The sequence below is a fragment of the Suillus discolor genome (genome assembly GCF_016758755.1).
Source record: "Suillus discolor strain FC423 chromosome Unknown F5147scaffold_12, whole genome shotgun sequence".
Taxonomy (NCBI): domain Eukaryota; kingdom Fungi; phylum Basidiomycota; class Agaricomycetes; order Boletales; family Suillaceae; genus Suillus; species Suillus discolor.
The window spans coordinates 56,519-83,689 of NW_024541259.1; the positions used below are offsets into that span (position 1 = coordinate 56,519).

General features: G+C 45.1%; 10 protein-coding genes across 10 annotated transcripts; 6 read left to right on the forward strand and 4 right to left on the reverse strand.

Annotated features, from left to right (window-relative positions):
- Positions 1-669: 669 nt before the first annotated feature.
- On the forward strand, positions 670-2,717 carry F5147DRAFT_650355 (uncharacterized protein; the record flags this gene model as incomplete). Its single annotated transcript, XM_041433443.1, has 6 exons — positions 670-1,114; positions 1,160-1,471; positions 1,527-1,573; positions 1,616-2,049; positions 2,242-2,462; positions 2,671-2,717. 6 exons carry the CDS (start codon positions 670-672, stop codon positions 2,715-2,717), a joined length of 1,506 nt encoding a protein of 501 aa, XP_041295800.1.
- Positions 2,718-9,807: 7,090 nt separating this feature from the next.
- Positions 9,808-10,691, forward strand: F5147DRAFT_650356 (uncharacterized protein; the record flags this gene model as incomplete). The annotated part of the gene is made up of 2 exons (XM_041433444.1): positions 9,808-10,224; positions 10,272-10,691. 2 exons carry the CDS (start codon positions 9,808-9,810, stop codon positions 10,689-10,691), a joined length of 837 nt encoding a protein of 278 aa, XP_041295801.1.
- A 2,069-nt stretch (positions 10,692-12,760) lies between these two features.
- Positions 12,761-13,012, forward strand: F5147DRAFT_571270 (uncharacterized protein; the record flags this gene model as incomplete). Its single annotated transcript, XM_041431038.1, has 2 exons — positions 12,761-12,871; positions 12,920-13,012. Coding segments are annotated over 2 exons (204 nt in total), but the record flags the coding sequence as incomplete, so codon positions are not given.
- Positions 13,013-13,386: 374 nt separating this feature from the next.
- F5147DRAFT_744141 (uncharacterized protein) lies at positions 13,387-16,517 on the reverse strand (the record flags this gene model as incomplete). The annotated part of the gene is made up of 12 exons (XM_041439659.1): positions 13,387-13,742; positions 13,803-14,075; positions 14,211-14,452; positions 14,507-14,659; positions 14,718-14,859; positions 14,945-15,221; positions 15,251-15,329; positions 15,376-15,524; positions 15,572-15,640; positions 15,803-15,979; positions 16,032-16,400; positions 16,452-16,517. 12 exons carry the CDS (start codon positions 16,515-16,517, stop codon positions 13,387-13,389), a joined length of 2,352 nt encoding a protein of 783 aa, XP_041295803.1.
- Positions 16,518-17,190: 673 nt separating this feature from the next.
- On the reverse strand, positions 17,191-17,957 carry F5147DRAFT_788835 (uncharacterized protein; the record flags this gene model as incomplete). Its single annotated transcript, XM_041443003.1, has 4 exons — positions 17,191-17,480; positions 17,669-17,739; positions 17,786-17,857; positions 17,884-17,957. The coding sequence occupies 4 exons, from the start codon at positions 17,955-17,957 to the stop codon at positions 17,191-17,193; spliced, it is 507 nt and encodes a 168-aa protein (XP_041295804.1).
- Positions 17,958-18,521: 564 nt separating this feature from the next.
- F5147DRAFT_650360 (uncharacterized protein) lies at positions 18,522-19,266 on the forward strand (the record flags this gene model as incomplete). Its single annotated transcript, XM_041433445.1, has 3 exons — positions 18,522-18,642; positions 18,690-19,092; positions 19,140-19,266. 3 exons carry the CDS (start codon positions 18,522-18,524, stop codon positions 19,264-19,266), a joined length of 651 nt encoding a protein of 216 aa, XP_041295805.1.
- Positions 19,267-19,979: 713 nt separating this feature from the next.
- On the forward strand, positions 19,980-21,617 carry F5147DRAFT_650361 (uncharacterized protein; the record flags this gene model as incomplete). Its single annotated transcript, XM_041433446.1, has 8 exons — positions 19,980-20,006; positions 20,193-20,234; positions 20,331-20,447; positions 20,734-20,819; positions 20,872-20,948; positions 21,083-21,113; positions 21,173-21,217; positions 21,275-21,617. The coding sequence occupies 8 exons, from the start codon at positions 19,980-19,982 to the stop codon at positions 21,615-21,617; spliced, it is 768 nt and encodes a 255-aa protein (XP_041295806.1).
- A 1,116-nt stretch (positions 21,618-22,733) lies between these two features.
- On the forward strand, positions 22,734-24,536 carry F5147DRAFT_788836 (uncharacterized protein; the record flags this gene model as incomplete). Its single annotated transcript, XM_041443004.1, has 7 exons — positions 22,734-23,131; positions 23,182-23,310; positions 23,364-23,467; positions 23,519-23,733; positions 23,794-23,841; positions 23,897-24,462; positions 24,518-24,536. Coding segments are annotated over 7 exons (1,479 nt in total), but the record flags the coding sequence as incomplete, so codon positions are not given.
- A 661-nt stretch (positions 24,537-25,197) lies between these two features.
- F5147DRAFT_45534 (uncharacterized protein) lies at positions 25,198-25,872 on the reverse strand. Its single transcript, XM_041429902.1, has one exon. It carries the CDS (start codon positions 25,680-25,682, stop codon positions 25,266-25,268), a length of 417 nt encoding a protein of 138 aa, XP_041295808.1. The 5' UTR covers positions 25,683-25,872; the 3' UTR covers positions 25,198-25,265.
- A 575-nt stretch (positions 25,873-26,447) lies between these two features.
- F5147DRAFT_571434 (uncharacterized protein) lies at positions 26,448-27,124 on the reverse strand (the record flags this gene model as incomplete). The annotated part of the gene is made up of 3 exons (XM_041431048.1): positions 26,448-26,625; positions 26,685-26,813; positions 26,874-27,124. 3 exons carry the CDS (start codon positions 27,122-27,124, stop codon positions 26,448-26,450), a joined length of 558 nt encoding a protein of 185 aa, XP_041295809.1.
- Between the last annotated feature and the right edge of the window lie 47 nt (positions 27,125-27,171).

Sequence of the window (27,171 nt, forward strand, 5' to 3'; positions counted from 1 at the left end):
GATCGTTACATATACTAGGGGTTCGCTGTGCGAACTTATGACCTTGCTCCGCAGACTTTTTAATTCGTGGGAATTGCATCAGGAAAACCCCAACTTACTTAATCTTGCTTAATCAACTTAGCCACATTTGTTTCCTCTCTCATGCATCATCTACCTAGTAAATTTTGTATTTTTTTAGTGTAACCTGTAACAAAATATGTATGCTAATATGACTGAACAACTTTTTCCCGAATATGTCAAATTTGAATTTCTAGCAAAGTAGGCTAAGTCACTAAGTACGACTTAAGTCTGTTTAAGGCAAGTTTAAGTAAGTTGGGGTTTTCCTGATGTGGGTCATGCAAATTTTCGACCCAGGACGACAAATGCCAAATAGACCAATGCAGGATCTAGCTGCTCTGTCATCGTGCTTAGAACTACTTTTTGCCATTCCTGTTCAAAGAATATCTTACGTTGCTCAGTGTCATTACAGGCCTCGTTGGACATCAAAAATCTGTGTAACTGAATTGTAAACCCACTGTCAACTAACAGTCTACCAGGAGCCCCTCGGAGGATACAAGGTTAGGGGTCTGTTGAATTGTGTCACTGATACTCATCCGCACCGTAGTATTTCAGAACCACAATGTGACTACAACCATTCTGGACAGCCTCAGGATATCGGATATAGTCGCAATGAGCCATACTTGTCAGTGCATGAGAGTGTTGGGCCATGAGGTGGTTCACAGAAGATTGACATGGCTGTTGGAACCATTTGCGAGGCATCGTTTGTCGACTTTCCTCTCAGCCCTGAAGGACGCTGAGGGTGTGATAACTGGTTCCACTGTATGGGCCATGGTGGAACACGACGAGGACTACATCAGAAGGGATCTCAACATCATCGTCCCATACCGAGCATTCGCCGCTTTACACAGAGCAGTGGAGGACATGTTGGGATTTACACCCATCTCAAGTGTACCCCATCCAGCTCTGGCGCCTAGCATCGGCAGATTTTGCAGATATGCGTGTCATGAGCGATTTATTACGCTGTCTGCATCACATGAAGGGGAGTCTGTCCTGCATATCATTCTCAATGCCCCAACGACCGCAGATATGCTGTTCATGACCACCGGTGGAGTGTGTTACTTTTATCCCTGATGGTTTGAAAGTCGGTTGGTGATTCAAGGCCACACTGGAGATTTAGTACCACAAAATAAAAAATTGGGATGTGCCAGTGAATTGAATGATGAGTTTGAAGTGGAGACAGGAACGGCCTGGCTTGGGAGGTCCTGTGGCAATCTGTGTCCTACATACTGGCACCATGTCGAAGAGAGACACCTCCGGGCATCCATCGATTGGAATGCAGAAGATTCCGTAACCAATGTGTTCCACAACATCGACATCGAATGGCGGTTGAATACGGTGTGCATCAATCTGAAATGTCCACATCGTGTAGAGGTGATGTCGCTGAACTTTGAAGGTGTTGGTGCGCGCAACCGTGAGTTTCCTCTCAAACGTCAAAATTCGAGGGAAGGACTGACTTGATGAAAAAGGTAATGATGTCAAATTCATCCTGCCTGAGATACGATGTCGCAAACCGGTGAGCAAGGATATGGGCATTTGCTAGATGATGCTAACCTAGAAATGCCGCGAGCGGTTTATGCAGATAATCAAGGGCGTATTCTATGGAGCAGGCTGCTCCTGGCCGTTCCTCGTGCCCATTCCAGTGCGAGACGGGGTGGAAAGGTCCCCCACACTGGACGACCTCGACGTGAGCTATTGGGTGAAACAGCGGGACCTGTACGAATGCACAGTGACACGACACCACCTTTGTCGCACCTTCAGCAGAGTGCCCGGGTTCAATGTGACCATGGATGGAAAGTATACGTTGTACTTTGAAAAACGTCAGCCTTCGATGGCTCCAAGCCGCGTCCTTAGAAGAATGGGCAGCATGGGTGGCTGTCGAGAGGCACTTCATGGGAGCGTGGTACTTGTCAAGCAAACGGGAGACACTCCAGACGTCATCGTGGATATGACGAAACGGGATCAACTCATGGCCAATTTCCTGATATCAAGGTATGCTTCAGAGCGTTGCAGATCGCGATGGTGACTGAAGTAGCAAGCAGTGCATTACATTATGGTGTGTTAGCATAGAAATGAACAATCCCCGACTCCCACGTTAGTGGGGGAGGGTCTTTGTCAGACTCAAACGTACATTTTCTCTGTACTTGCTCTTGCAACCTTAACTTTATTCTCTTCACTATACAGTCTGTCTCGGCAAATCCCTCACATTGATCAGAGTGTTTCCAGCCTCCGATTATCCGTGGTGGTAGTATTGGCCTCTCAAATCAACTTGCAATTGATGTCGTTTGCAAAATTTCTCATGCCAAATGCATTTCCATATCCCTCCTCTCTACCCACAGTTGACTACTTCTGCCTCAGGCGGAGGCAGGTCTGGTTCTACTTGCGCCTGCCTCAGGCGGGTGCTTGTATGTCCATTTTTTTTTGATCCTGGTCATATTCTGGACACGTCATATGCTTGCAATTCATACAGAGAACAAGAACGAGTTCGTGGACTGCAATTGCCGATGATGAGCACATCCCACAGGACCAAGCAGTGAGCACTTTGTTGCACGACACATTCAACAACCATCTTTTTGTTCACATGCTATCATTTGTGTAAATGCCATATCTCAGTTCGTCACTCTACACTCGCGTTGGTTATCATTGACAATGCATACTAAATACAATGGCAAAGTATCAATCATGCATTCTCTTCCACACATACAGTGTGCACAGCAGAATCATATGCAATAGAGTGAACCATGCCTGTGGACATCAGTCGCACGTCACACAATGATATTGTTGACTTACATGTGAGCGCTGCGCAATGCGCACAGACCTGCCCTGTGACCATCAACACACTCATTGCAGGCTGGTGGGATGAAGATCGAGAGGGGGATTCCCGAATACAGGTGCTGGGGACTACGTGAAACTGAAGAGCACGTCCACTCACACGATCAACTACAGAATGCAATGGTGAGCAACTGCGCGACATTGATGTCAATGATCCACGTACTAAAGATGAAAGCACCCCGGGTCCCGCAAAGACATTCAACAACGAGTACAAGGCGTCACACATCTGCGGTAGCAGCGATACAGATAGCCTTAGTGTATATACAGAACTACAGAGGGTACATCCGAAGCGGAGATAGGAAAAGGATAGATCCAGCTTACTCGGGAACTGGCGTGTCAGCGGCGCTACGATTCTCTTTCGACGTGTACATTCCATTCTAACTCTGTCTACTAACATTTTGATCTTCTTTGTTGACAATGGCAATGCAAGATATTGTGTCTGAAGATGTTGCACATGTCATGCAATTAGCGAAGAGCCTCATGATGAAAGAGATCATCAGTCAAACAGGATGTGGAGCTTTCACCTGAGCTCAACAATGTAAGCGGGCTGATATGTTGTCTGCCATTGAAAAATCCCCAGCTTTGCAGAACTCGATCGCAGAAGCATTCAAACGCAAGCAGCACGTCCGTGCCGATCAGAAGACAGAAGACATCAAACGGGCATGATTGACTGTTCTTACTCCTCCTCTTGACTCAGCATATGATTCGTTTCTTCAGGATGTCGATGAAACGGTGAAAGAGAAATGTCTAGCAAATTTCATTGATCGCACAGGAAACGTACCACTTCACAAAGTCACCTGCATCGTTTGTGCTGGCGAGTACTTCTCTTCGGAAACTGAACTTGTCGACATTGCCAATCTTCCAAATCCTCATCTTCTTGTGCCTTCAATACAATGTCGCCATCCCACTCAAGAGACTTTTAAATCCATGTTATTGTATATGCCTGCCTTGATCAATCCCAATGGGGCTCCCAGTAGTCATGTTTGTTCGGGGTGCATGCATGATTTGCACTACAATCAAGTGCCATCTCATGCGTTGGCTAATGGTCTTTGGGTTGGAAAGGTCCCACCAGAACTGGGCATTCTCACTTTGCCAGAACACCTTCTTATAGGTCTTCATTTCCCTGCAGCTTTTGTTATCAAATTGTACCCTCAAAAAAAGGGAGCCAAAAACTGGGATACATCGGCTCTGAACAGTGGCATGCGTGGCAATGTCTCGACCTACCGTCTCAATACTCAAGACATTTGTGCCATGATCGAAGGCAATTTGTTTCCTCGACCACCTGACATCCTGTCAGCTACCATCGGAGTTGGTATCATAGGCCCAAACAATCTACCTGCTCGTTGTCTACCATCCATCCTTTTTGTCAATCGACTGCACATGCGAGCTGCTTTGTCATTTTTAAAACAGCACAATCATCTTTACCAAGGCATTATCATTTCCGACGAAATACTTCAGCGTCTGCCTGAAAATGGTGTTCCTTCCGAATTATTGTCCATCATCAAGTTTTCACCTGAGGTTGATTTACTGGAGCAAGAAAGAGAAGGATATGTTGTCGAAGATGAGGATGCAGAAGGTTCGTTTGCTCACGTTCACTTTGTTCTTGTCTTCATAGTCATTTCACAGTCACTTCGTATTTCGACACTCATGTCAGTGTACAAGATATAGTTGACGATGATCTAGAAAGTTCCCCAACGAGTCAGTATTCATGTCGAATAGCTTCTCTCTTGCTCAACGCCGGTCTGTGTTATCAGTGAACTCTAATGTCTTTCCTCTTCAAGCTCATGGTGTTGTCGATTCGGAGGTACAGGATTTACCCAACAATGAAGTACTGGCTCATGCTCTCGCCAATACTTCAGCTTGTGGCCACGAAGTATATGCAGTGAAATATGGGTCGGAATTTGTGAATGAATATGCCCGTCGTAATGCCATGGGCGATTGTACGAGTGGAGACTTTGCACACCCGAATCATCTTCTTGGAGCGTTTCCTTGCCTTTTTCCATATGGCATGGGAGGTTTTGAGATTGACCACCCTCGTTCTATCTCATATGAGAACCAAGCGAAATGGACCATGAGATGTGCGGACAAAAGGTTTAGGAAAGACATCCATTTCATGTTTCAAGTCTTTGGCGTCATACAAAAACATCAAGTGTGTCGTGCAGCTGTTCTTCAAGTGGAAAAGAAGGCCTTTCATGCGAACGAACAGGCTTTTCGATCTCTGACTTCCCAAGATTTGCTGGAAGCTAGTGTTGAAGAATCCAATCATCAGATGCATTCCAATCCTATAGTTCGATCTCTCAAACAACACGTCAATGCCGTTCGAACCAAGGTGATCGGCACTGATGAGTCTCGAACTAAGATATGTGCTTTAATCTGGGGTATGACGATGATGAAGAACCCTCCGTCATTGTGGATCACCATAAATCCGAGTGACACCCATGATCCTATTGCACAAGTGCTTCTGGGTGAAGAGATCAACATGGATGCATTTGATGTCAAGGGAGGTCCTGATTCGGCGCATCGTGCTATCAATATTGCAGTTGATCCATATGCAGCGGCACAATTCTTCCACTATACGATTCAAGTCGTTCTTGAAGAAATGTTAGGCATCACAATAGCGAGCAATGGGCATATTAGTCGCAAGAATGGCATCTTTGGGACCGTGGAAAGCTACATAGGCACCGTCGAAGCTCAAGGCCGAGGCACCCTTCATTTACATCTTATTGTTTGGTTGCAAGGTCTTTATATCTTTTTTTCTGTGTCGCACAATCTTTTGACTTCACTTCAAACAGGCGCTCCTTCATGTGCCAAAATGAAAGAGCTACTTCAATCAGATGTATTTCGAATCCGAGTGGCTGAATACATCGCTTCCAATATTCGAGCCAATCACAACGACATAACAGAGCAAACATTGGCTATTGTGCCATGTGAAAGAGCTGTATCATATTCTCGCCCACCAGGTCCTCGGTTACCTTCATTTTCATCACAATGGCAACGAGTGGAAAAGCAATTGGTTCGTGCCATTCAAATTCATAAATGTGGCCCAGGTTGTCTCAAGTCATGGCGAGGTCGATTGTTTTGCAAATGTTGAGCACCTTTTCCTGTTGCTGAAGAATCCTGGATCAATATCAATGGTGAATGGGGACCTCGGCGACTGTATCCCTTCATGAATAACTGGAACCCATGGCTATTACTAGCCATTCGCACTAATCACAATTGTAAGCTCATCATGAACGGTGGGGACACAAAGCATATCAGTTGGTATATCTCGATGTATGCCGCCAAACGTCAACAACATTCTGCCAATGCCTCCGCGTTACTGGCTAAAACAATCGCTTATCATAAGCAGAATGAGGCCCATAATTCAGATGTCCAGCTACTCAACCGTTGTCTTATTCAACGCTGTGTGAATTCTCTCAGTCAGGAGCAGGAGTTCAGTGCTCCAGAAGTTGTATCCTATCTAGTTGGATGGGGTGATTGATATGTGTCTCATCACTTCGAGACTATACATTGGAGTTCTGTTACTTCACTTCTCAAGAAGACTTATCCGCAGTTGTGTGAGAGCCGGTGAGTTGTCAACTTCTTTAGCAATCTGTTATTAATACATATACTCCATCTGATACTAGATCACATGTCATACAGCATACTGCAGAAAGTGGAACTGTTGATGTCAGTGATTGTTCACCACAGGCAAGTGACATTAGGATCTTCATCGTGAAGTTACACCAACCTAATTTGGCGCTGTCTCTAGAGCGAATATGCTGTTATAAAAATGCATGAAGGCTCAATACGACTGCAAGATCAAATTCATGAATACATTGACCGTCCTACTGAACTAGAAGGTTTCAATTATCTTGAATATTTCTTGAACACTTATGACTTTCATACGCACTCATCAAACTCTGATCTTGTACCAAAAAGGAGCGATGCAAGTATTCATCTCTTTTATAAGGAAGGGATCAGTCACGCGGGACATGTTCGCACTCTTCGCCAAGACAATCACAAAACCATTCCACATATTCCTGGCCCATGGTTTCCTCGCACTGATGATCCTGCAACACGTTCTTTCTATTGTGCTTCGATTCTCGCTCTCCTTAAACCTTGGAGGAATATTATGCAGTTAAAAGAGGCAGACGAAAGTTTCATTCATGCTTACGAGACTTTCATGACTACAACAACATTCTCCATTTGCAACATCGTCAATAATCTCCAGTATTTTCACGAGTGCTGTGACAAAGCTAAAGAACATGAATCCACATCATCAAGCATCCCGCACGCTTTGGCAGATTGTCTACGATTTGATGAAGATTTTTACACTGATGAAGAAGAAAGTAACATCAATTCTGCTACCGAGGAATCAATCACAGATGAAGACATCATGCATGCTGCTAATGGCACATTTGGTTCTCGAGAAATGGTGTATGCCGATGTGGCGATGAATATAGCGGAGGAGTATGGCTTCTTTGAGCGCAATGCTGAAGAAAACCTGGCAGTCAATGAATTAGCCAACGTTGCCACGGATCAACAATGGGCAGATTATCTTCAGTGGGATAATATCATTCATAATGAACCTGACACCCAGGACATTTCCGCTATGGATGTTTGAGCAGATGAAGGTGGTGTCGCACTTCTTCAGCATGCTGGCAGTTTTCGTGGACACAATGATTCATCTGTTATGAGGATTCAGTCATCGTCATCTCCTCATTCAGCTATTCCTGATTATCTCAATGAAAAACAGAGCCTAGCTTTTTGCATCGTCTACAAGTATCTGGGTGAGTGTTACGCTGATCTTCAGGATGTCATTAAGGCGAAAGCTCTGAATTAGATGAAATTTTGTGCAGATGACAGCCTCCTCAATTGCTGATGCAAATCCACGGCCAAGGCGGAACAGGGAAAACCAAATTGTTGCAAGCTATTACTGAAATGTTCGCGACCAGAGGTTGTTCACATCGGTTGGCCAAAACTGCATTGTCTGGAGTCGCTGCATCTCAAATCAGAGGCTCTACCTTGCATTCATGGGCCACCATACCGGCAAATGTGAAAGGCTTGCCAATGTCAGACTCATGGATTTATCATCCAAATGTGGAGGCCATGAGACGGCAAGAGAAGAATATGCTGGATAAAGTCTTGTTGGTAGTTGATGAAGGCAGTATGCTTACAACTGATTTCCTGAGCCTTCTATCGCAAGTGACAGGTGCGTTCTGCGAAGCGGCTGGCATGCCACACACATCAAGTACTCTTCCTTTCGGAGGATTGGGCGTCATCATCGTCGTAGACTTCCACCAATTTCCTCCTGTCGGCAGTCTGACACACTCGTTGCATTATCCTAACCCTCCTACAACAAAGTGCCAATTGGGAAAGAATATCTATCTTCAATTTGACACTGTCGTTATACTGGATCAGCAAATGCGCATTATAGACGCTGTCTGGCACAACATATTGCAGCGCTCCAGAGAAGGAGCCTGCACCGCTGATGACCTGGCTATCATACATCGTCTAGTCCTTTCGAATGACGAGTGTGATGTTCCAAACTTCGCCGTCCCTCCATGGAATGAAGCTATTCTCATCACACCACGCAACAGTGTACAAACACAATGGAACAACTGTGCGGTTGTGAAGCACTTCTTGTTCAACAACAAAACCCTGTATATATGTCCTGCAGAGGATTCTACCCATGGGACCTGTCTGAATATGGTCCAACGACTCGACACTGCCAAACTGTCACTGAAAGACACAGAGCAAGTACCTACAATTTTACGATTGGCTATAGGGATGCGAGTTATGGTGACTCGGAATTTAGCAACGTCTGCTAATTTGTCGAATGGATCGAGGGGAAGAATTGTGGACATAACATTGGATGGTAGAGAACCTTCTTTGACCTCAGCTACATCTCAAAATCGACAAGTCCAACTGCATTATCCACCTATACTTGTCATCATCGAGCTTGACTTTTGCGAACTTCCACCTCTGCCTGGTCTCAAACCTCATCAGATTCCTTTGTCACCCGTTGAAGTCAAATTCTCCATTGGAACGCATCCTACTACTCGTGTAACTCGTCGACAACTACCTCTCGTACCAGCTTATGCATTCATGGACTACAAATCTCAAGGGCAGACTATTGATCACATCCTCATAGATATCGGCAAAACGACATGCTTCAGTCTATCACCTTTCAACGCATATGTGGCACTTTCTCGGAGTCGAGGCAGACAGATGATACACTTGTTGCAGGAATTCGAGAATGAACTATTTATTCGTCATCCTTCGGAATATTTAAGAGAAGAAGATGCAAGAATCAAAGAGCTTGAAAGAGAAACGAAGAAAAAGTTAGATAACATTATTTGAGTCCATGTACCATAGCTTCTGTGACCGTATTCATAGGTGTTCTCGTTCATCAAATAGACCCGCGAGAGTGTCTGCTATGTTATCATCATCGACGTAAAGCAGGATTACTCCTCGACGAGCTAGAGCTGATACTAATGCTGGAAATGCAAATAAATGAATGTTCGTTCGATGTATGATGGCTCATCGATAAGCTGATCAGGTTCTGTGAGACGACGCACCAGATCTGAAATATCTACTACACACTCAACGACTGGAGCTCCAGATATACAGGTGCAATTGCGGTACACATGAAGGTGCAAAGAACCACAAGATTGCCTGAAAACTGGGATATATTCAAAACATGGTACTAGATAAAAATATGAGTTACATCACCTATAAGAAAAGTGCCTGGTAACCTACAACTATTGATTTCAGAGATAAGCATATGTACAATGATGAGTATATGGATGATATTGTGTCTAGACAGATTGATGTCTGGGCGGCGTCCTGTCACGAGTCGGATGATCAAAAATTTAAAGTCTGTCTGTATACTTCGCTGGATGGCTCCTATTTCCTTCATTTGCATTCTTAATCATGTCGTTCGACGCTCAAGCTTATCATGATCATGCTGCTTCTCAGTCTAATTTCATGGCCTCTAATACATTGTGCAAGCAAATCTCTTGGCAGCATTCTGCTAATGGTCTGATTATCGTGGACCGCGATGAGCAAACCCCTTTCATCGGAGTGGTGACCGGAAGAGTATCACCTTTCAATCTCAAGTGTGGCACCAGTGGCAATTATCTCAAGAAAGGTGCCCTTGAGAAAGCCAAATACCAGCTCCATCTTGTCTGTCCGACTGACAAGATCTTGGCTCATGACTTTGACACTGCCATCCGTAATCTTGAGACTATGCAGAAGGCAGCAGGGACAACAGGCGATCACAGAAATATGGTGATTTGTGACGTGACAGGTGAGATGCTCCGTGTGGTGGCGAACATATTTGAGCCTAGGGTGAGTGATTGTACTGTGTTGAAAATAATGCTGATGTATTTGTGTAGAATGTTCGAATTCCCAATTCTCCTCATGGCCGGCGTGTTCCTAATGCTCCGTTGATGGATGAAGTCACTGACAAATGGCCCATCGCACCTGATCATGAGGACAATTTCATTCGCATCAAGTATACTCATGAGGCCGTTCCTCTTCCAGTGTTCAAAGACGGCAAAGCCATTCAGCCATTGGAGATCAACCGTGCATTAGAAGGAGCTTTGGTGGAGATTTATTTGTCAATTCATCACTGGCATTTTTCAGGATACGACAGCTTCCAAGCAAAAATGGAGAAAGTGATCATACTTCATCCTACTGCCAGTATCCCGGGTAAACATCATTTGCCTGAACCTACGGAGGGCGAAGGTACTGAAGAAGAGCTGCAGCATAAGAGAACTGAGATAGCAGGTGAGGCAAGTGGTTCAAATGTCTGATATGATGATGTTCTGTTTCTGTATTTGTATTGTGTCATCGAGACGGAGCTCTGAGCTTTGCTGTATCGGTTTTGGTATATCTGTATCAGTTTATGTATTGTTGTGTATCTATTGTGTATCCATATTTACGAAGATCTATCATTTTCGATTATTGCACTGCATGATGTTCACGTCAGGTGACTGACAGATTATGTGCCATCCAACATGACCTTGCTTCGCAAGGTAATTTGGACTATAGTTTCCCTAAGTGACGTTCAAAGTTGCAGCTGTGTGCGAAAGTAATGGCAGTGGCAAAAATTTTGCGTCCACGGTGATGAAAAAGGAAGTACAGTCATTCACCGTCATTTGTGTTTTCACCACCATTTGCGTTTTCCTTGTATGACACTCAAATCTAATGCTATCCCATGTAAATTTTTTGCTCTATCATATGAGTTATGTGCATAACTACGTATTGGCAGTAATGATAGGTATAAAAGACCTTGAAAAATTGTGTGATGTTATGTTTTGTTACCAAATTTTCACTATTTTATGTCCCTGAAAGCAAAACAACTAGAATTGGATTCGTAAATTGAAGAAATACATGCACACAACCTCCAAGCACATCACTGTTTGATTCCGCAAGGGAGATGATGAGTGTGTATGTTGCCAGAATGTTGCTGGTGGAGGGTGTCTCAATAGCATCTTATCAGTGTTACCAAGCACAATAAGCGGGATCTGATAAACACAAACTTGATATATGAAACTTTCACTCACCTCTCAAGATGGCCCAGCATGCACAATCTACCTCGATGAAAAAATGGTTCGCATCTTGGGAACGAGAAAAAGCCATTGCTCATGCCATGGAGGCCTACACAGCTGAACTACAGAAACCTGAGATGGAGCAGTGTATCTTATCTGCGCCACTGGGGAATCAATTTGCCTTTTTTGGTGAACTCAAATGGTGGTGAACGTATGATAACACCAAGAATTACACACTTTTCATCACGGAATAACATCTTGTTTGATACTCTTCAAAATTTTGTACGAAGTAGATTAGCTCTTCTATCATAACATCCCCAAAAGCGATTTTCGAGATTGTGTCTGGTTGTGTTGTGGTAGACGTCTGAAAATTTCAAACTCAAATGACGGTGAATGACTGTACTTAGAACAACGCTTCCTGGATGCTCGTGGGCATGTATAACCTTTTCACTATGGTTAACCAAAGGATCAGTAATGACCTCAAAGATTGTGCACTTCAACTGTGGGATCATGGATGGGAATTGGAGGATATCTGTGAAGCATTTGGTGTTAGCGAGAGGAGCTGCTACCAATGGCGATGGATCTTTGAGGAGTGTGGTACTGCGGCCACAAAGCCCCCTTCTCCACTCACAGGACGTACTCAAACAATCATGTGAGCCCTTCTGATGGCCGTTGAAGATCTCTTTGCTGAGGACTCTGATCTTTTCCTTGACGAGGTCTGTATGTGGCTTGCAATCGAGCATGATATCATTGTCAGCACTTTCACCCTGTCACGCAATCTCAAGGATGCTGGTCTCACTCGAAAAATTCTTCGAAAACTCACTTCCGAACATGATGAGGTCCGTCGAGAGGAATTCAAAGCTAGTCTTCGCAACAACTTTATTGGGGACAGCTCAGAATTCGTTGTCATCGACGAAACAAGCAAGAACAACTGGACATATGCATGGCACTATGTACAAGCACCGAGTGGAGATCATGCACAACTTTCAGATGTTTTTGTTCGAGGCGATCATTACTTGCTGTGTGCTGCTATGACTGTGCAAGGATACATTGCTGCTCAAGTAGCCGAAGGCTCGTTTGATGCACAGGAATTCTATGACTTCATCGCCGAGGATGTGGTAACTATGTGTCCTTTCTGTGCCTGTTTAGCTTTGAAGATTTTCTAGCTTCCACACATGAATCTCTTCCCTGCAGAGTGTTCCATCATTGTTCTTGACAATTGCTGGATTTATCATAATGAAGACCTTGTTGACCTTGTTGAAAGTGCTGGTTTGCTTTTTTTTATCTGTCTGTCCCTTCCCTCATAAAGCTAAAATTGGATAGGTTGTCTCATACTCTACCTTCCTCCATATTCGCCTGATCTGACTCCAATCAAGGAGTCATTCAGCACCCGTAAGTTATGGATAATTCATGTATTCTCTGTGTCTGATACATTGTTGACAGTCAAAGCTTATATTCGATGTCATGGCCATCAGTTGTGACAACTCGAGGATCCTGTTGATGCTCTTCTCGAAGCAACAAGTTGTATTACAGCGGAGAAGGCACATGGGTGGTTCAAGAATGCTTGTACTTGTACAATTTGAATGCAGTTTGTGCTAAAAAAATGATTGAACACTGCGCGAGTGTCCAAGAAGGTCCTTGAATGCACAAGTCCCTGTAGGCATAATGCATTATATCTGGTACTCACCACACAACTGTATTGCATTAACAATGCTTGTTAGCCTGTCTATAATGCATCAGAATGTGCTAACCATCAGAGCTGCCTCCCTAGTAGCCCGGCCCCTCAGTACACTAGCTGTCCGTATATGTAGTGTTCCTATCATCTGGCAATTATATATTCTCGTTCTTCGGCAATTACATATTTTTATTCCCCGGCAACTAAAATATCAAGACAGTTCATTGCAACGAAGTGCTAGGCACAATAGAAGATTAATTACACTACAGAAGGTTGACTACACTAGGCACATGAAACAGGTAGCATGAGGTCGGGGAATTGCATGTTGTCCAGTGATGGTACGGCGGTTGATATGAGGCTCGAGGTCGGAGGAGATAGCTGGGGAAGGTAGGGGGTCCACAGCACTCTAAAGTGCAATGCGAGCTGACATTGGATGTGTGCCTGTTTGTTGGCATATGCTACCAAGCCCTCGCATTGAGCTGCTGTCTCACAGACGAGCCGGTCCTGCTGCTTGTCCCACCAGTTGGCTTGCCAATCAAAAAACTGTAGCACCCTTCGCATCTCCTCCTGTAACAATTCTATCTCCTCTGCCCAGCACATTGCTCTTGCTCTGGACTTGCACCATTCCACGCGAACTCCTAGCAGAAGATTCAGAGACCATTGTCAGTAACAGCTTATAAAATCAAACAAAAACTAACCATCCACGTCACCCCCATCGCTACCTGTATCTACACCCGTCATCATCCAGATCCATGTCAGGCGGCGGCGGCCTTCGGTCTCTCTGCTGAAAGGGTCCACTAATGGTTTCATGTCTTCATCCTTCAGGTCTTGCAGCCATCCTTGCCATCCCACTTTCTTCAAGAGGGGTGCCAGGGTCTTCAGCGCCTTCCATGCAACCCTGTATCTCTTTGTACATGCCACTTGTCGCCCGTGCACATGAGCAAGTGCATTCTGAGCACAAGTGTTGGAGCCTTGACCATGAACCCACTCCCGCTTGAATGTAAGCATATAAAAGCACACGCGAAGGCACTGTCAAAGCTCTTCAAGTGCATCGTGGGCCTGGGCATACCGCAAATCCCATTCGTAAGCTTGAAGTCAGGGATCACATGGTTTGCCTTTCAGACTAGATGGCAACCACAGGCGGATATCCTCAGCATTCTCAAACAGCTGATGAGGGTTGGAAACCACAGTAGTAGTGAGAATCTGTACCGCAGGTATGTACAGAACCTGTGCACTTCTCCACGTTTTGATCTTACAATGCAGGACATTCCTCATTCGCGCGAGTGTGCCTTTCTGTATATCAGAAACGTGGAGACCCATTCCTTCGGATACTGCTCTCACACGACATCTGTCCCAGGTGTTAGTTGTCTTCACCTGGTAGTGTTTAGGTAAAGCCACTTACTCTTCCTCTTTGAGGTCTAATCCCAACACGATAAGTACACTTGGTGAGATGTCAGGGTGCAGAGATAGGTCAATCCCACAAGCAAGTTCTGCAGCTTCCATCTCCGCAAGTTTCAGACGGGCTGCAACTTGTGTGATTTCTGGATAATAGACGCTTCAGTAGATATAATTTGAATAGTAAAATAAAATAAAGCTTACAGATTGACTTGGACTCGAGGGGGTTAGTGACTGATGTGTCATTGGGGTTTTCCTCCCATTTCTCCATCTCCACTGTCCATGCTGACCTGTGGTCGGAGGAAATCGCAGCATTGAACTCCTGGAATGCAGCCTCATGATCAGCCTTCTCAATGACAGCTTCCTACATTTTATAGATGAGATATGTGCCTGACCCCATAATTATTAACCAAACAAGAATAATGAGTGAGCATAAATCACATACCTAAGCCAATGACTTTTTTCCAGTTCCAATCCCCAAAATGATCGTCTAATGTGTCCCTATGACAGCCGGGTCCCATTGCCTTTGTACTTGATGCGACCGGATTTATGTTGGACCAACCACGCTCAGGCACCTCCCCATCTGTACGACCCACAAAACATGTGAAATTGAAAGAGAACATTGTCTGACACTTCTTGATACGTGCTGGAAGGTGGAACTTTGGGACGAAGAACTGAATAAAAATGCGCAAATAGGATATATGGTGTGACTCGGGTAGCGACTCCATAGATTCTTGTGCCATTAACACACAATGTCATATGATACATTCAGAATGTTGAGACAGTTGTTACGAAGTGTGGAGAAAAACAGGTAGTCCATGTTAATGTACCTGAAAATTGAATTAGTCAAAGCAGCTTCACAAGTGACACATGCACTTTTCCCCTTTTTGTAGGTCCCCAATGCCATTCGGGTGCTTGAAGTTATGTCGCGCACAATCAACTGTCCCTACTCCAGTAGCTGCAAGGCCCTGTGATAGCTTTGTCTCAGCCATATTCACGGCATTATGGTTCGAGCAGGAACTTTTCTGGGAAGGTATCGTTAGCGACATCTTGGACCAGACTGTTTACATACCTCCTGTGTCTCAGACAAATGCTCCTTGAGATGGGACTTGAACTTCTCTTCCACAAAGTATGACCATCCCTTTGAGAGACTTGGGTCCGCTTCATCACTGGATATATCCCGTCTTTTCAATCGAAAATTGGCATTGATAGCCACGAACAACGAATACAGCCATCTATGTATGATTAGTGCATCGCTTTATGTTTGAAAATGACAAGAGGCTCACTATTTGGATTTTGGCACCTCTTTCCAGTCAGGGGGCATATTTTTGCCAGGCTGTGGGCAAGCCAGACAGAGCACAGCGCATTCACCCTCTTTGGTACCACTCACACCGACAGGATCATGACCGCGACCAAAATGTTTCAACAGTTTCAGGTGTCGCCACTCATGAACCATACACATGAAGGATTCATAGCGATCCTGAATTAGAGTTAGTTTAGTCCATGTAAGATCAACCCAGCAAAACGCCAACCTTCTTAATTAAACCAACATTGTCAGATATACGGACAAGCAAGTGATAGAATTCATATGCGGATGCCTTGGACTCAAAAGACAAGATATGGTAATGGTGCAATAGCTGGAAGGTTGCTGCTGTCCTTGGATCCACAGTTGTCGAGGGGAACCATCTCATGTGCAAGAGTTGTTTTGTATGAGTCTGGGATGTCTCACAGGCACAAAAGTCGACCACCATCTCGTGGATTCCGTTTGTATCGATGAGTAGGAAGTTGTTGTTGAATGACTTGTGAGGCAGGATACAGCTTTCGCCAATCGCATGCCCCAGCTGGATCCTCAGACCGAGCTTCTTGAGTGATGTAGCCATGAAAAATGACCCCGTCCACTCCTCAAGTAAATTAACTCCCGACTCAAGCACTCAGAATGAATAAAGACAAACCTTGATGCGATGAGTGGGGCTCCGCAAATGATTGCAAACAGTGCAGTCTCTGCAGTATAGCTGCATGTCACAACAGTCGTCGCATCGGAACAGAGCAGAAGCAGAGGCACATTTTCAGCAAGTATCCGAAGTATAGTCCCCTCTGCCATCCATCCGAAGCATTTCTGCCAGATACTCATCATGATCGCTTAACCACACTAGAAGGGGGTTATCCTGAAAATAAAATCACTGAAGCAAATTATGACCAGCCAACACTTACAGCCGTGGTGTGTTTTCACTTTGATGTGACCGGGGCATCATCAATTGCATCTATGTGCCCATCCATGTACCCAAAATTAGCATCATCATAACTGATGCCTTCAGAAACTTGTCCATCAGATTCAGGGTGAGAATTAGATTGTGATTGTGATGCGCATAGAATGTGCTGGCGGGAGGCTGTTATTCTGCCTTTGCGGCATGAGGAGAATGTTACAGACATGTAGTAGACAGAAAGTTGAGAGCTGGCTGGCGGAATATATGAATTTAAGTGTGTGCGTTTGTGACGGCTGTTGGCCTGCCTGGATGTAATCCTGAGGTCCCTGACCTGTATTTCTTGACTAGGATAAGACAGGGTGGTCGTGGACCCTCAGGAATATTTGGATTCATCTGTCGGGGGGCTGCAAGGTGTCACCATGTAGACTGTATATTGTTATTGCTTATTTGGAGATAAATGAACAGTATAAACAATAAACTAGATGAATCATTGTGCAATTATGTAAGCAATACTGAACTTTTGACTCCCAAAGGAGTATGCAGGGTGATAAAGTTGGCCTGTTGTTCGACCAGAGCTACCTTGGGTACCAGAAATACGATGACTTTGCTGCGAGCACTCTTGTAGCATGATCCATTTGATGAGCAAAATACTGATGAAAGTCTTTCCACTGCCGGTGTCGAGTGCTGCAATGACATTACATTCTTGAGCGCGTTGAAATCTCCTCTTGATATCTTTGAGGGAGACTCTGGTCTCATTGACAGATTGTATGGAGGAATCTTGAGTAATGGTCATTGTAATTGAAATGGATGGTGTTGGATATAGAGAAAGATCAGTTAACTACTCTGCATAGTATATACAGGACAAAGCTGAAGGGGATGATGGTAGAAGTAATAAGACTAGTGTTAATGCCCTTATACAATTTCAATTTCGCCTTTCTCAATTGCCTGCCTAACCTTTTCCTCACCAATGGCGATAGTGTCAACTTCCTCGTACTTGAAATCGGGGACACCAAGAACGGCATTTAGAGTGTGCTCCCTAGAGTAGATATATATATAATCCATCTAACAACTAGGGTACTCACCAGCTGGGTAAAACACCTACTACATGGCCGTGGGTGACACAATAGAAAGGTGGGTTCCAAGGGGGTTGCTTGCTACATGCTGGGATGTTATAATATACCCCCAAGTAACAATGGAGAAAACATTCATCAGCCAGTGCTTGGGCAGCAGGAAGGAAAGCAGCAGTGTGCTCATGAATGGTGGTGATCTCAGGGTATACTGCAGTGGAAGGCGTGTTGTCAATGAATATGAACATAGCTATAGTTCTCTATGTACCTTGTCACTGCTGGGGGTGTTAAATACAGTGGCAAATCACCAAGAAGGGCATCAGAAGCCAAATTCTGCTCAGCAACTCAAGGGTGATGGCCTGAATAGTCGAGTAGCCTGAATAACAAAGCCTGCACTTCATTACTGCTGAGGTTGTTGACTATAGTGGTGAATCACTGAGAAGGTCATCAGAAGCAAAGTTCTGCTCGGCGGCTCGAGGGTGATGACCTAAATAGTCGAGTAGCTGAAGAACACAGCGGCTCTGCGTGTCTACTTACATGACGGCTGGATGAATATTGTACAAAATAGGGAATTATGTTTCATACTCCACAGATTATACTCCGCAGATTATGTACTTGATGCACAAGGAACTTGCAAGTTTGCGTAGCTATGTGTATATAATAATGCAGGTGAGTTGCAAGTTTCTAACGCTCTATATCATGACCCACTCAACAATGACCTCCTCTAATAGTCAAGTGCCTGCAGCGTCCAATGGCAGTGCATAAATCCCTTGGTTTTTCTGACTCTTCTAACGTTGTGACCCACTCAACAGTGACCTCCGGCACTAATAGCTGTGTGCCTGCGGCGTCCATTGTCGGTCCTTCCAGTGGTGGTGTGTCAATCCCTTGGTTATTCTGCCTCTTCTAACGGCTGGTTTAGATTCTATAGCAGCACTGTTCACACAATTGAACATCAGCAGCAACAATGCTGCCTCATTAACCTCTGTCCTGCAGGGGGTCATACAGAACACAGTCGTTGCCGCTATTCAGGAAGTGGCTACTGCTGCTCAAGGAGTCACTATTGCAGCTCCTGCTGCTACCATTCCACCTGTGGCCACTGCACCATCTGTCATCACTCCTCATACCATTCTGCTCATGGCCACCACACTGGCAACTACTGCAATCGCTTCCACCCCACCACTGGTTACCGCACCCCCGGTTGTTACTGCTGCAACTTACACGCGGACTCATCACAGGGTGATATACATCATTCCTGAGCCCAATTCTGTCAGTCCTTTCTACTGGATCAGCCATGGGCGTCGCATTGGTGTTGTTGCAACTTGGTGAGTGGTACTTTGACTTCAAGACTGTCTACTGATTAGTATTACAGGCAACAGACATCTAGTTATGTGCCTGGGGTGAGCCGTTCATCCTATTCCAGAGTTCGCACTGTTGCTCAGGGGATTAGATTGATTGAGGAAGCAATTGACCGCAGGGATACCGAAGTAATCGAATGAGTAGCATTTCTTGCTCGATCTGTAGACATATGTACCATGTATGAATACTTCTCACGGCTGGTGAATCATTTTGACATTCTGGATGCTCATATCAGGAAATCAATAAGAAATTCTGAACACTTCAAATATAAACTTCTCCCTGCTTGTCTAGAAGGTTTCCATAATGGTTCGACAGTGCGGCCGGGAAAGTAGACAAGCACTCACTTTGTAGTAGACAAGACACTGTAGCATATCAGAAATTAATAACAGAACATGGTATAGACTGCAATCCTGACATATCATGGCAGAAATGACATTGAAACCAGTTGTTTGATAGCAATGAAACATCAATCAATATAATGATCATGCGTGTACAGTTGAACATTAATATTGAACATTGAACGTTGAACTCTGAGATAGACAGTCTGAGGATGTTGCCTCAATCAATCATCTGACCCAAATCCTGCTAAAGTCATGTTGCAAGCTCAACACACCTCAAAGCTGAGTATCATATGTATGAAGTCTATGATTGCTGAATGTGATGGGAGTATCCTACTGTGTATTTTATTAGAACGACCTCGTTTATATGTCGTATGAGTTATTCTAAACCAAAATCTCCTATAAATACTTTGTCCTGTGGCGTGTTTCCTGAAACTGTTACGAACTAGGGTAGTTCTAATGGTACCAGTACGAATGTGCTTCACGAGTACTGAGCGTATCGTAGCCTTGACGGAATGTCAAGGTTCCCTCCGGTTATCTTGGTAAGGCGCACCTCGTCAAGATACAGGACTAGCGGGATCAACTGAGACAAGGAGTGCTTGGCTCAGAAGTGCAATCAGAGACAACTAAGTTGGAGACTTAGTTGAACAGGATTCAAGGGAAAACCTAGTAGATTAAAGTGAAGAAATACAACAATAATCTGTCAACTTATATACACTGTACATAAGGGTTCAAGCTCAGTTCGTATCTGGGGATCTATGCTAATCATGGTGAGTCAGAGATAACAATACATGAGGTCGCCCATGAGGCATGATAAGATACATGAGGCTTAACCTCTAAGCATGAGGCAACATGCGCTGGTCTAGGTGTACATGAGGCGGGCAGCCTCTGGAGATCAAGTACAAGGCAGTCTAGGCCACAGTGAGGTCATAGTGGTTCCGGACCGCTGTCTTCTAAGGTTCAAGCAGCATGCCGCTGCATCGGTCAGTCCAACAGAGTGGGGGCTTCTGTAAATGTTACGGTTGACTGTAACAGAAACCAGCTGTATTCTAGTAGAATGACTATAGTTTAATTACTAAGAAACTAAGAACTATATCTAAGGACAGGAAGAACAAACTTGAAGCAGCGAGATGCAACAGCAAGTGAAGACCTGAGTGCTAGCAAATTCACTTGAAGTTGCTCACACCGGTGTTTGGCTTTGCATCTGTGTCACATCACGGTGTACTAACTTGAACATTCAAGTTGTCTCTCACTTACTATCACATACAGTGCACGATGGTGCGTCCACTCATCTACAACACACCTGAGGAGAAGAAAAATGCAGCTCGAGTTTACAGAAGGATGTACTATGAAAGGTCTGGCATTGCTAAAATATCTGAGCCGGGTGGCACTGACCCATGTATACAGGAAGAAAGAGGAAATCAGCGTCAAAATGGCAGCCAAGTACCAAGCCAAAAAGATGGCCAGCCAAATCATGGACTCTGGTGGGCGTCCGGCATAGATATTTCCAGGTACATTCAACAAGCTTTCGGTCACAGAAATTAAGCTGATTCCATATCAATCCTCCAACGCACGCAAATATCTAGTCCTCCACATCATGACTCATCCTCCACCTCAGGACGACACATGCAAACTCTGCCAAAGTTATCGTGAGTCTTGATTACTGTCATTTTACAGCTCGCCCATGACTCAACCATGCTCTTTTCAGCTGCTTAACCAACATTCATGTCATGAAACTTTCACACCCTGTAATGTATGTCCACATCAATTCTGAGCAATGTGATATACTGAACACCTTGTGTTCTCATAGTTGTGATGTTGATGACACTGAGGCAAGCCTACTGACCTGTTCGATATTCAACACACTATATGCACAAATGATTCAGGGCCCCGGGGACCAACAGATTGTCCTTGCAATGCTTTCAGTTCGCCTGGAAGTACTTGAGTCTATTCAGGAATATGTACGGTTATGCCACAGGGGGAAGTCTCATTTCTCCGCTGCAATCATGGAGCATCTCAGCAATTTGTTTTATCAATGCAAATTGGTGACTGCTGCCACCGAAGAGCTCTGGTGTTATGCAGCCATAAGCGAGATAGATGTGGAGATGCTTACAAAATTCAGCCAAGGATCATTACTATTCCAATACTTGTGACGCCACTTCAAATACAATGGTATCGAGAGTTGCATGTTCGTACTTGTTTAAATCACCATCATGTCACAATTACTCAAAATGTGCTGAACTTCTTCGAAGCATTTGCTTAAACTGCAATAAATAGGTGTCGGGCAGCTTCACACCCCAACACATTTCAAGTAATGTCTGTGCCAGTGAGTAATACAGTCCTTGTACGCATCGCTGCTGAATCCAAGACAAACAGCCCTTACCAACCAAGTGTCTTCCCCTCCGACAGATCCAGGAGCAATTCCTTCTGTCTCGCTCAGATGAATTCTTTGCAATATGTGATCCCTCTCAACATATTTACTTCTTCAGTGCACTCTTCTCGCATTGGTTTGCGCATTGGCCTGAAGAAAAAGTTCTGTTTCCTGGTACACCATTCCATAAACTTACTCCAATGCAGGTGACTGCAGTGGGCGTTGCAGTGCAAAAATGTTGCAAGGTTAGTTGTCCCTCCCTGTGGTATTGACATATACGTACTTACCTGTGCATGCTCGCAGGATATAAAGCTATATTATACCTCATCGTCGAGGCAGTATCCCAGATGTCCCAAGGCCCGTGGTTGATCTTTCTTAGAATAGTGTTTACGCAATCACAATAGAATACTTCTTGTAACATTGGTGACATGCAGATCATGCAAAGAACAAATTAAATTGTACACGATATAAGAAACTAGAGCGAAAGACTAGAGCGTGATACAGCACAGTAAACCCTTGGCCCTCGCATTCACCATAACTTCCGTTACCTGCTGTAAGCTCTGATTATTGAACGTAAGTGCCGGCACTACTAAGTCACAATGCATTTGGACTCACCAGTGATTAGATAGGCATGTGGGCAACAAAAGAACAGATAGAATTTCTGGAGAGATTCCTCCCTGAGTACTGTGAATGCATGTTCAATAAAAATTACAAACCGGTACTGAAAAAAGTCTGGTGGGAGTTCTTTGAGCGTAGCGCAGTATCATCCTTGCGCAGGTGCCAGCTGATCAAGGACTGACAGAAGAACAAGAAAGCCTCTTAAAAGCGGCGGTCAGTAAATGACAAAAGGTAAGCATATTATACAATACGCATCAAACACGAATTAAACCCATCGCAGCAAATCACAGGTTGGTACCGGTGGCAGACTAATGTGTTGTGTTTGAGCCGTACCAGTGGGGCAAAGGGGCTGCTCAAATTTGATGCGGTGTTGGCAGGTGGGGTAGGACTGAGTGGTACACATGCACCCAAGAAGATGCATATCTATTCACATGAGTATTATGCGGAGAAAGTTAGGATCGATGCAGACCAAGCCATTCATGAAAACAACATCACTCACCGTGGTGCCAAGTTGAACAAGCACCTCGCTGTCACTCAAGAAAAGTTTGAGGCAGAAAGCAACAAGGTGAAGGAAGAGGTTGAGAGGAAGTATAGAAAGGCGAAAGCGAAGTTTGCCAAAGCTCATGAGCGCTTGAAGGGTGGTAAGATGCCAAAGATTGATACAAATGCGAAAGTCAAGTACATACCTCTTGATCAGCCTTGATTTAAAGGTGCTAACCATTGGTCAGGGCCATCCGAGAGCTAGGTCCAATGTTAGACCGTATATTCCGCTACCTGTCTTATGCAACCAGCAGCTGGAAGTTTTCAGTCCTCATGGCTGGGCCTGACCCCACAAAGGGTGGGACAGCGGTATATGAGTATGTCTGCTATATGTCAAATCACTTACATCAACTTATACCACAAATCAAAGCTATCACATAGGCGAACTCAGGAATGGTGCTCAATTCAACATGTTTTGTGAAAAGTTCAGCAGCATCCAGCAAGCATTCTTGGAATTTACTGACAGGGCACTTGGTAAGTGTCATCTTCTCAACAGTAAAGTGCATCACTCACTGTATTATACAGAATTTGAAGCCACTCTGCCTCAAAACAACTCCGACTTCGACTTGGAGAGCAATGATAACACCGATAACAAGATGAACAATATCCAGACCAATTCAATGGAAGGCAGAGTGGAAGCTGGTAGCAGTGGTGGTGTTACGGCCATGAATTTAAACTTTCACATGGACGACAGTCTATATAGGATCTCACCTGATTTGTTCAACAACGAGTCACAAGAGGTAAGTGATGCCTTACTCGTCTTCATAATGCATTAATGATGGTTCTTACCACACACTCAGTGTTCTGCATTATTCGATAATGCAGGCCAGGGTTTCTTGTTGCATGAGGTGAGTCGTGCATTCTGTAATGCATTATTACTGATATGATACATCACTGGGCCAGCACCAGCGACAGTCTACATTACCCAGCCAGGCTTTTCAATACCCGGACCTCAATTTTGGTCAGACAGACCTGGACCCCAGCATGCGAGCTTTGATAGCTGGCAGTGATACTCAAGTTCAGGTGCCTCCCCTGGGCCCTTTCATCCCAGGTTCTTCGATTGTTCTCAACGGCAACACGGAGATCCAAATGCATCCCTTGGATTCATTCACCCCAAGCTCTACATTCGCCAAGCTGCCATTATTCACTCTGAGCTCTGCAATCTCTGAGCTGCCATTGGTATTACCCCCTCCACCAACTCCCCCACAGACCCCGCAAATTCGTCTGCCTGCGGTTCCTGTCAAGCCCATCCACAAAGATCTAGATGTACCTGTGCCTTCTTCCCCTTCTAACCATCGTCGACGTGCAAGGGCACCCACAGTACAACAGCAAGTGCATCTTCAAGAAGAACCTCGTCAACGCCATGCACGCAATGTTACCTTCAACAGGCGTGAGCTCGATAATGCCATTGGGTCTAACTCCAGCACCAAGCAGAAACGAGGCTGTGGCGACGATCTAGGCTCAAACAAGTACATTATACTATCTTCATTGTATTCAATTTGTTCACATATCTTTTTATTCCAGGAGACCCAAGCGAGGGTAAGTATGGTGTGATGGTGTGTTAGTACTGTACTACTCGTGTATCTGGCTTTGATTGCCATGTAGTCCCCTTGTTCAAGTTTGTTTACTTTAGTCGCGACATCTCATGGTGAATCTGATAATCTTGACTACATTGAATACATTGGATTGATACATATGAGTGTCTCTTAAACAATGAAATACGTATGTTTTGGTTTGCAAGTAAAAAAACTCGGAGGGATTCTGTAGAAGTGCTGGGACTTCAAAAAATTGATGTGTACTAGTACTGAACACAACTGGGACTTGGTAAAAATTAGCCCATCCGGAAATTTCCGGGCGCATAGACTTCGTATCGTCGAGTCAAGCAGCTAAAAAAGGATGCCAGGTCTCGAACCATGAAGTTAAAGTGAATTGAAAGTAATTGAACAACCAGAAAGGATACGAATAAGAATAGATTGCGATGTGGGGGATGACAAACAAGGGGGCTCCCAGGAACAGGGCGGACCAGCCTGGACCAGGAAGCCAGTTTTTGAAGACCGACAGTATGTTACACGCATTAGGCAATATTTACGCGATTTTAAGGCTAATGCATTACAGTACCGGTTTGGGTGAGAAGTAATGCAACCTATGCTTAGCATCGCACCTGCATCACACTATGTTGATACTTACCATGCTATACTGCATTAGAATGACAGGATAGCCTGTTGAATGGTGATGCAAAAACTACAGAATCATTTGGACCAAGTGCCCGACTTTATGGCGTTATGAGGAAGGCTTGCCAGCCAAGTCTCGTAAATTGACCTACTTCCCGCCATTCCTTCTCATCGAGCGTCTCAACAGCTCTGTTTCCAGGCTGGTATTCGAGAGCCGCGAGCTTCGCTTGATCACTGGTAGAAACACGATACTTGGTGCAAAAGTCGGACAGGGATACAGCATGAGAAGTTGTCGTACCGGAAGACGAAGATGCTGAAGGTACCTCGCCAGTAGGTGGAACAATTGCTGCTTGGGGTTGTGCGTGACCCTGCATAGCTGGATAATAGGGCAATGGCCCATAGGGATATCCACCAATGTACGGCGAGTGCATATATGGAGCTGGATGAAACAAGTGATGCATAGTAGGACCAGGGATATGAGACCCTGGAAATGGAAGACCGTGTGGATGCGGAGGCATGGGAGGACCATGTAGATTCAGAGGTGGAGGAATGATATGACCATGGAGCGGAGGTGGAGGTGCTAGTTCCTGGCCTTCGAGGGCCTGCTCCTGTCGACGCTGACGATGGAATTCACCAAATTTGTATAACGTTATGTGCGTAAGGGATGCACAATCACCTTGGCGATGTGAAAAGCTCGAAAATTGGCAGGTTCTGGACCCTTTGGTCGACGCTGCAGTTTCAGTTCAACGTCTCCCACAAGAACGTCCTTGAGCAGCACCAAGGTTGTCTTAGTAAAAGCTGCCGTGTTGTTCTCTCTCTGCGACACCTGTGTTCGCCATGAGTTGCAAACCTTGACGAGACACGACGGCAATATATATTTGCCTTGCTCTGTCAGCCATATGTCAAGTGCATCAGCCAGTGCGGGAACATGTAGCGCGGCTCACACGACAATTGGCAGTCCCAAGACGGTAGGACAGAGGAGTAGTGTAGCACAATCGAGCTCTGTGGTCTCGGCAACCCATGCTCTGCTGCTAAAATCTGTCTTCGAGGCTGTTGGGAACATTGCCAAGAGAAGAGGAATGATGGTGGTGGCCGGGAGGACATCTGGGGTAGATCACATCACGTATCAACAACATATCAGGCCTAGGTAGTTATGCATGCAATATGTATGCGACGGCTGCAGTAGAGTATAGTGGGTGACGATGGCATGTGAAATGGAGGAACCTGATACTATCGTGATGGCGTAAAATGCTCAAAGCTTCGTAGCCTCCGAACTTTGTGAGTCAGGCCGGCAAGTACTGCCGCTCCAGTTTAACGTCTCCTGCAAGAACGTCCCTGAGTAGCACCAAGGCTGCCCTTGTGAAAGTCACCATATTCTTCTCTCTATCTGCGACACCTGTGTTCACGACACGAGTCGCAAAACCTTCATGAGACACGACGGCAATACATGTTTGCCCTGCTCTGCAAGTCGCAAGAGTCAATGTCGAGTTATCAGCGACATGGAGAATAGTGAGGCCCACATCATATGGACAAGCGGCGGTCCCGGGACAGTAGGACCTGCAGCACCCCACTCCCCGATGCAGTATGTGACATCCATCTGTTCCCTGACGTTCGCTGCGAGCTCTGTGACGAGTTCCGGCGTGGGCCCACTAGGTAGGACAGTCCATTAGCAGCCGGTTGACAGTAATGAGCCACTGCGATAAACAGACATGTAGTTCACCAAGTTCTCATCGGTCCAACCTGCCCAAGCCCTCCGTGACTTTGTGGTGTACACTGTCGCTCCTCCCACGAAGAACTTGCTCGCTCCAGATACAGAAAGTAGGGAAGCTGACACCAGACCACCCGTTGTAGTTTCCGCCACTGCAAGCGTCGACGAAGTCGACCTCAGAAGCCCGGAAATCTCAGTCAAAAGAGGCTTAAAAGAGACTGGAGGGAAAGAATAATCTTCTGTAGGTTCCATTAGAGATTCTCAGCTAACATGTTTGCGACTCGTTATCATCCCCATGC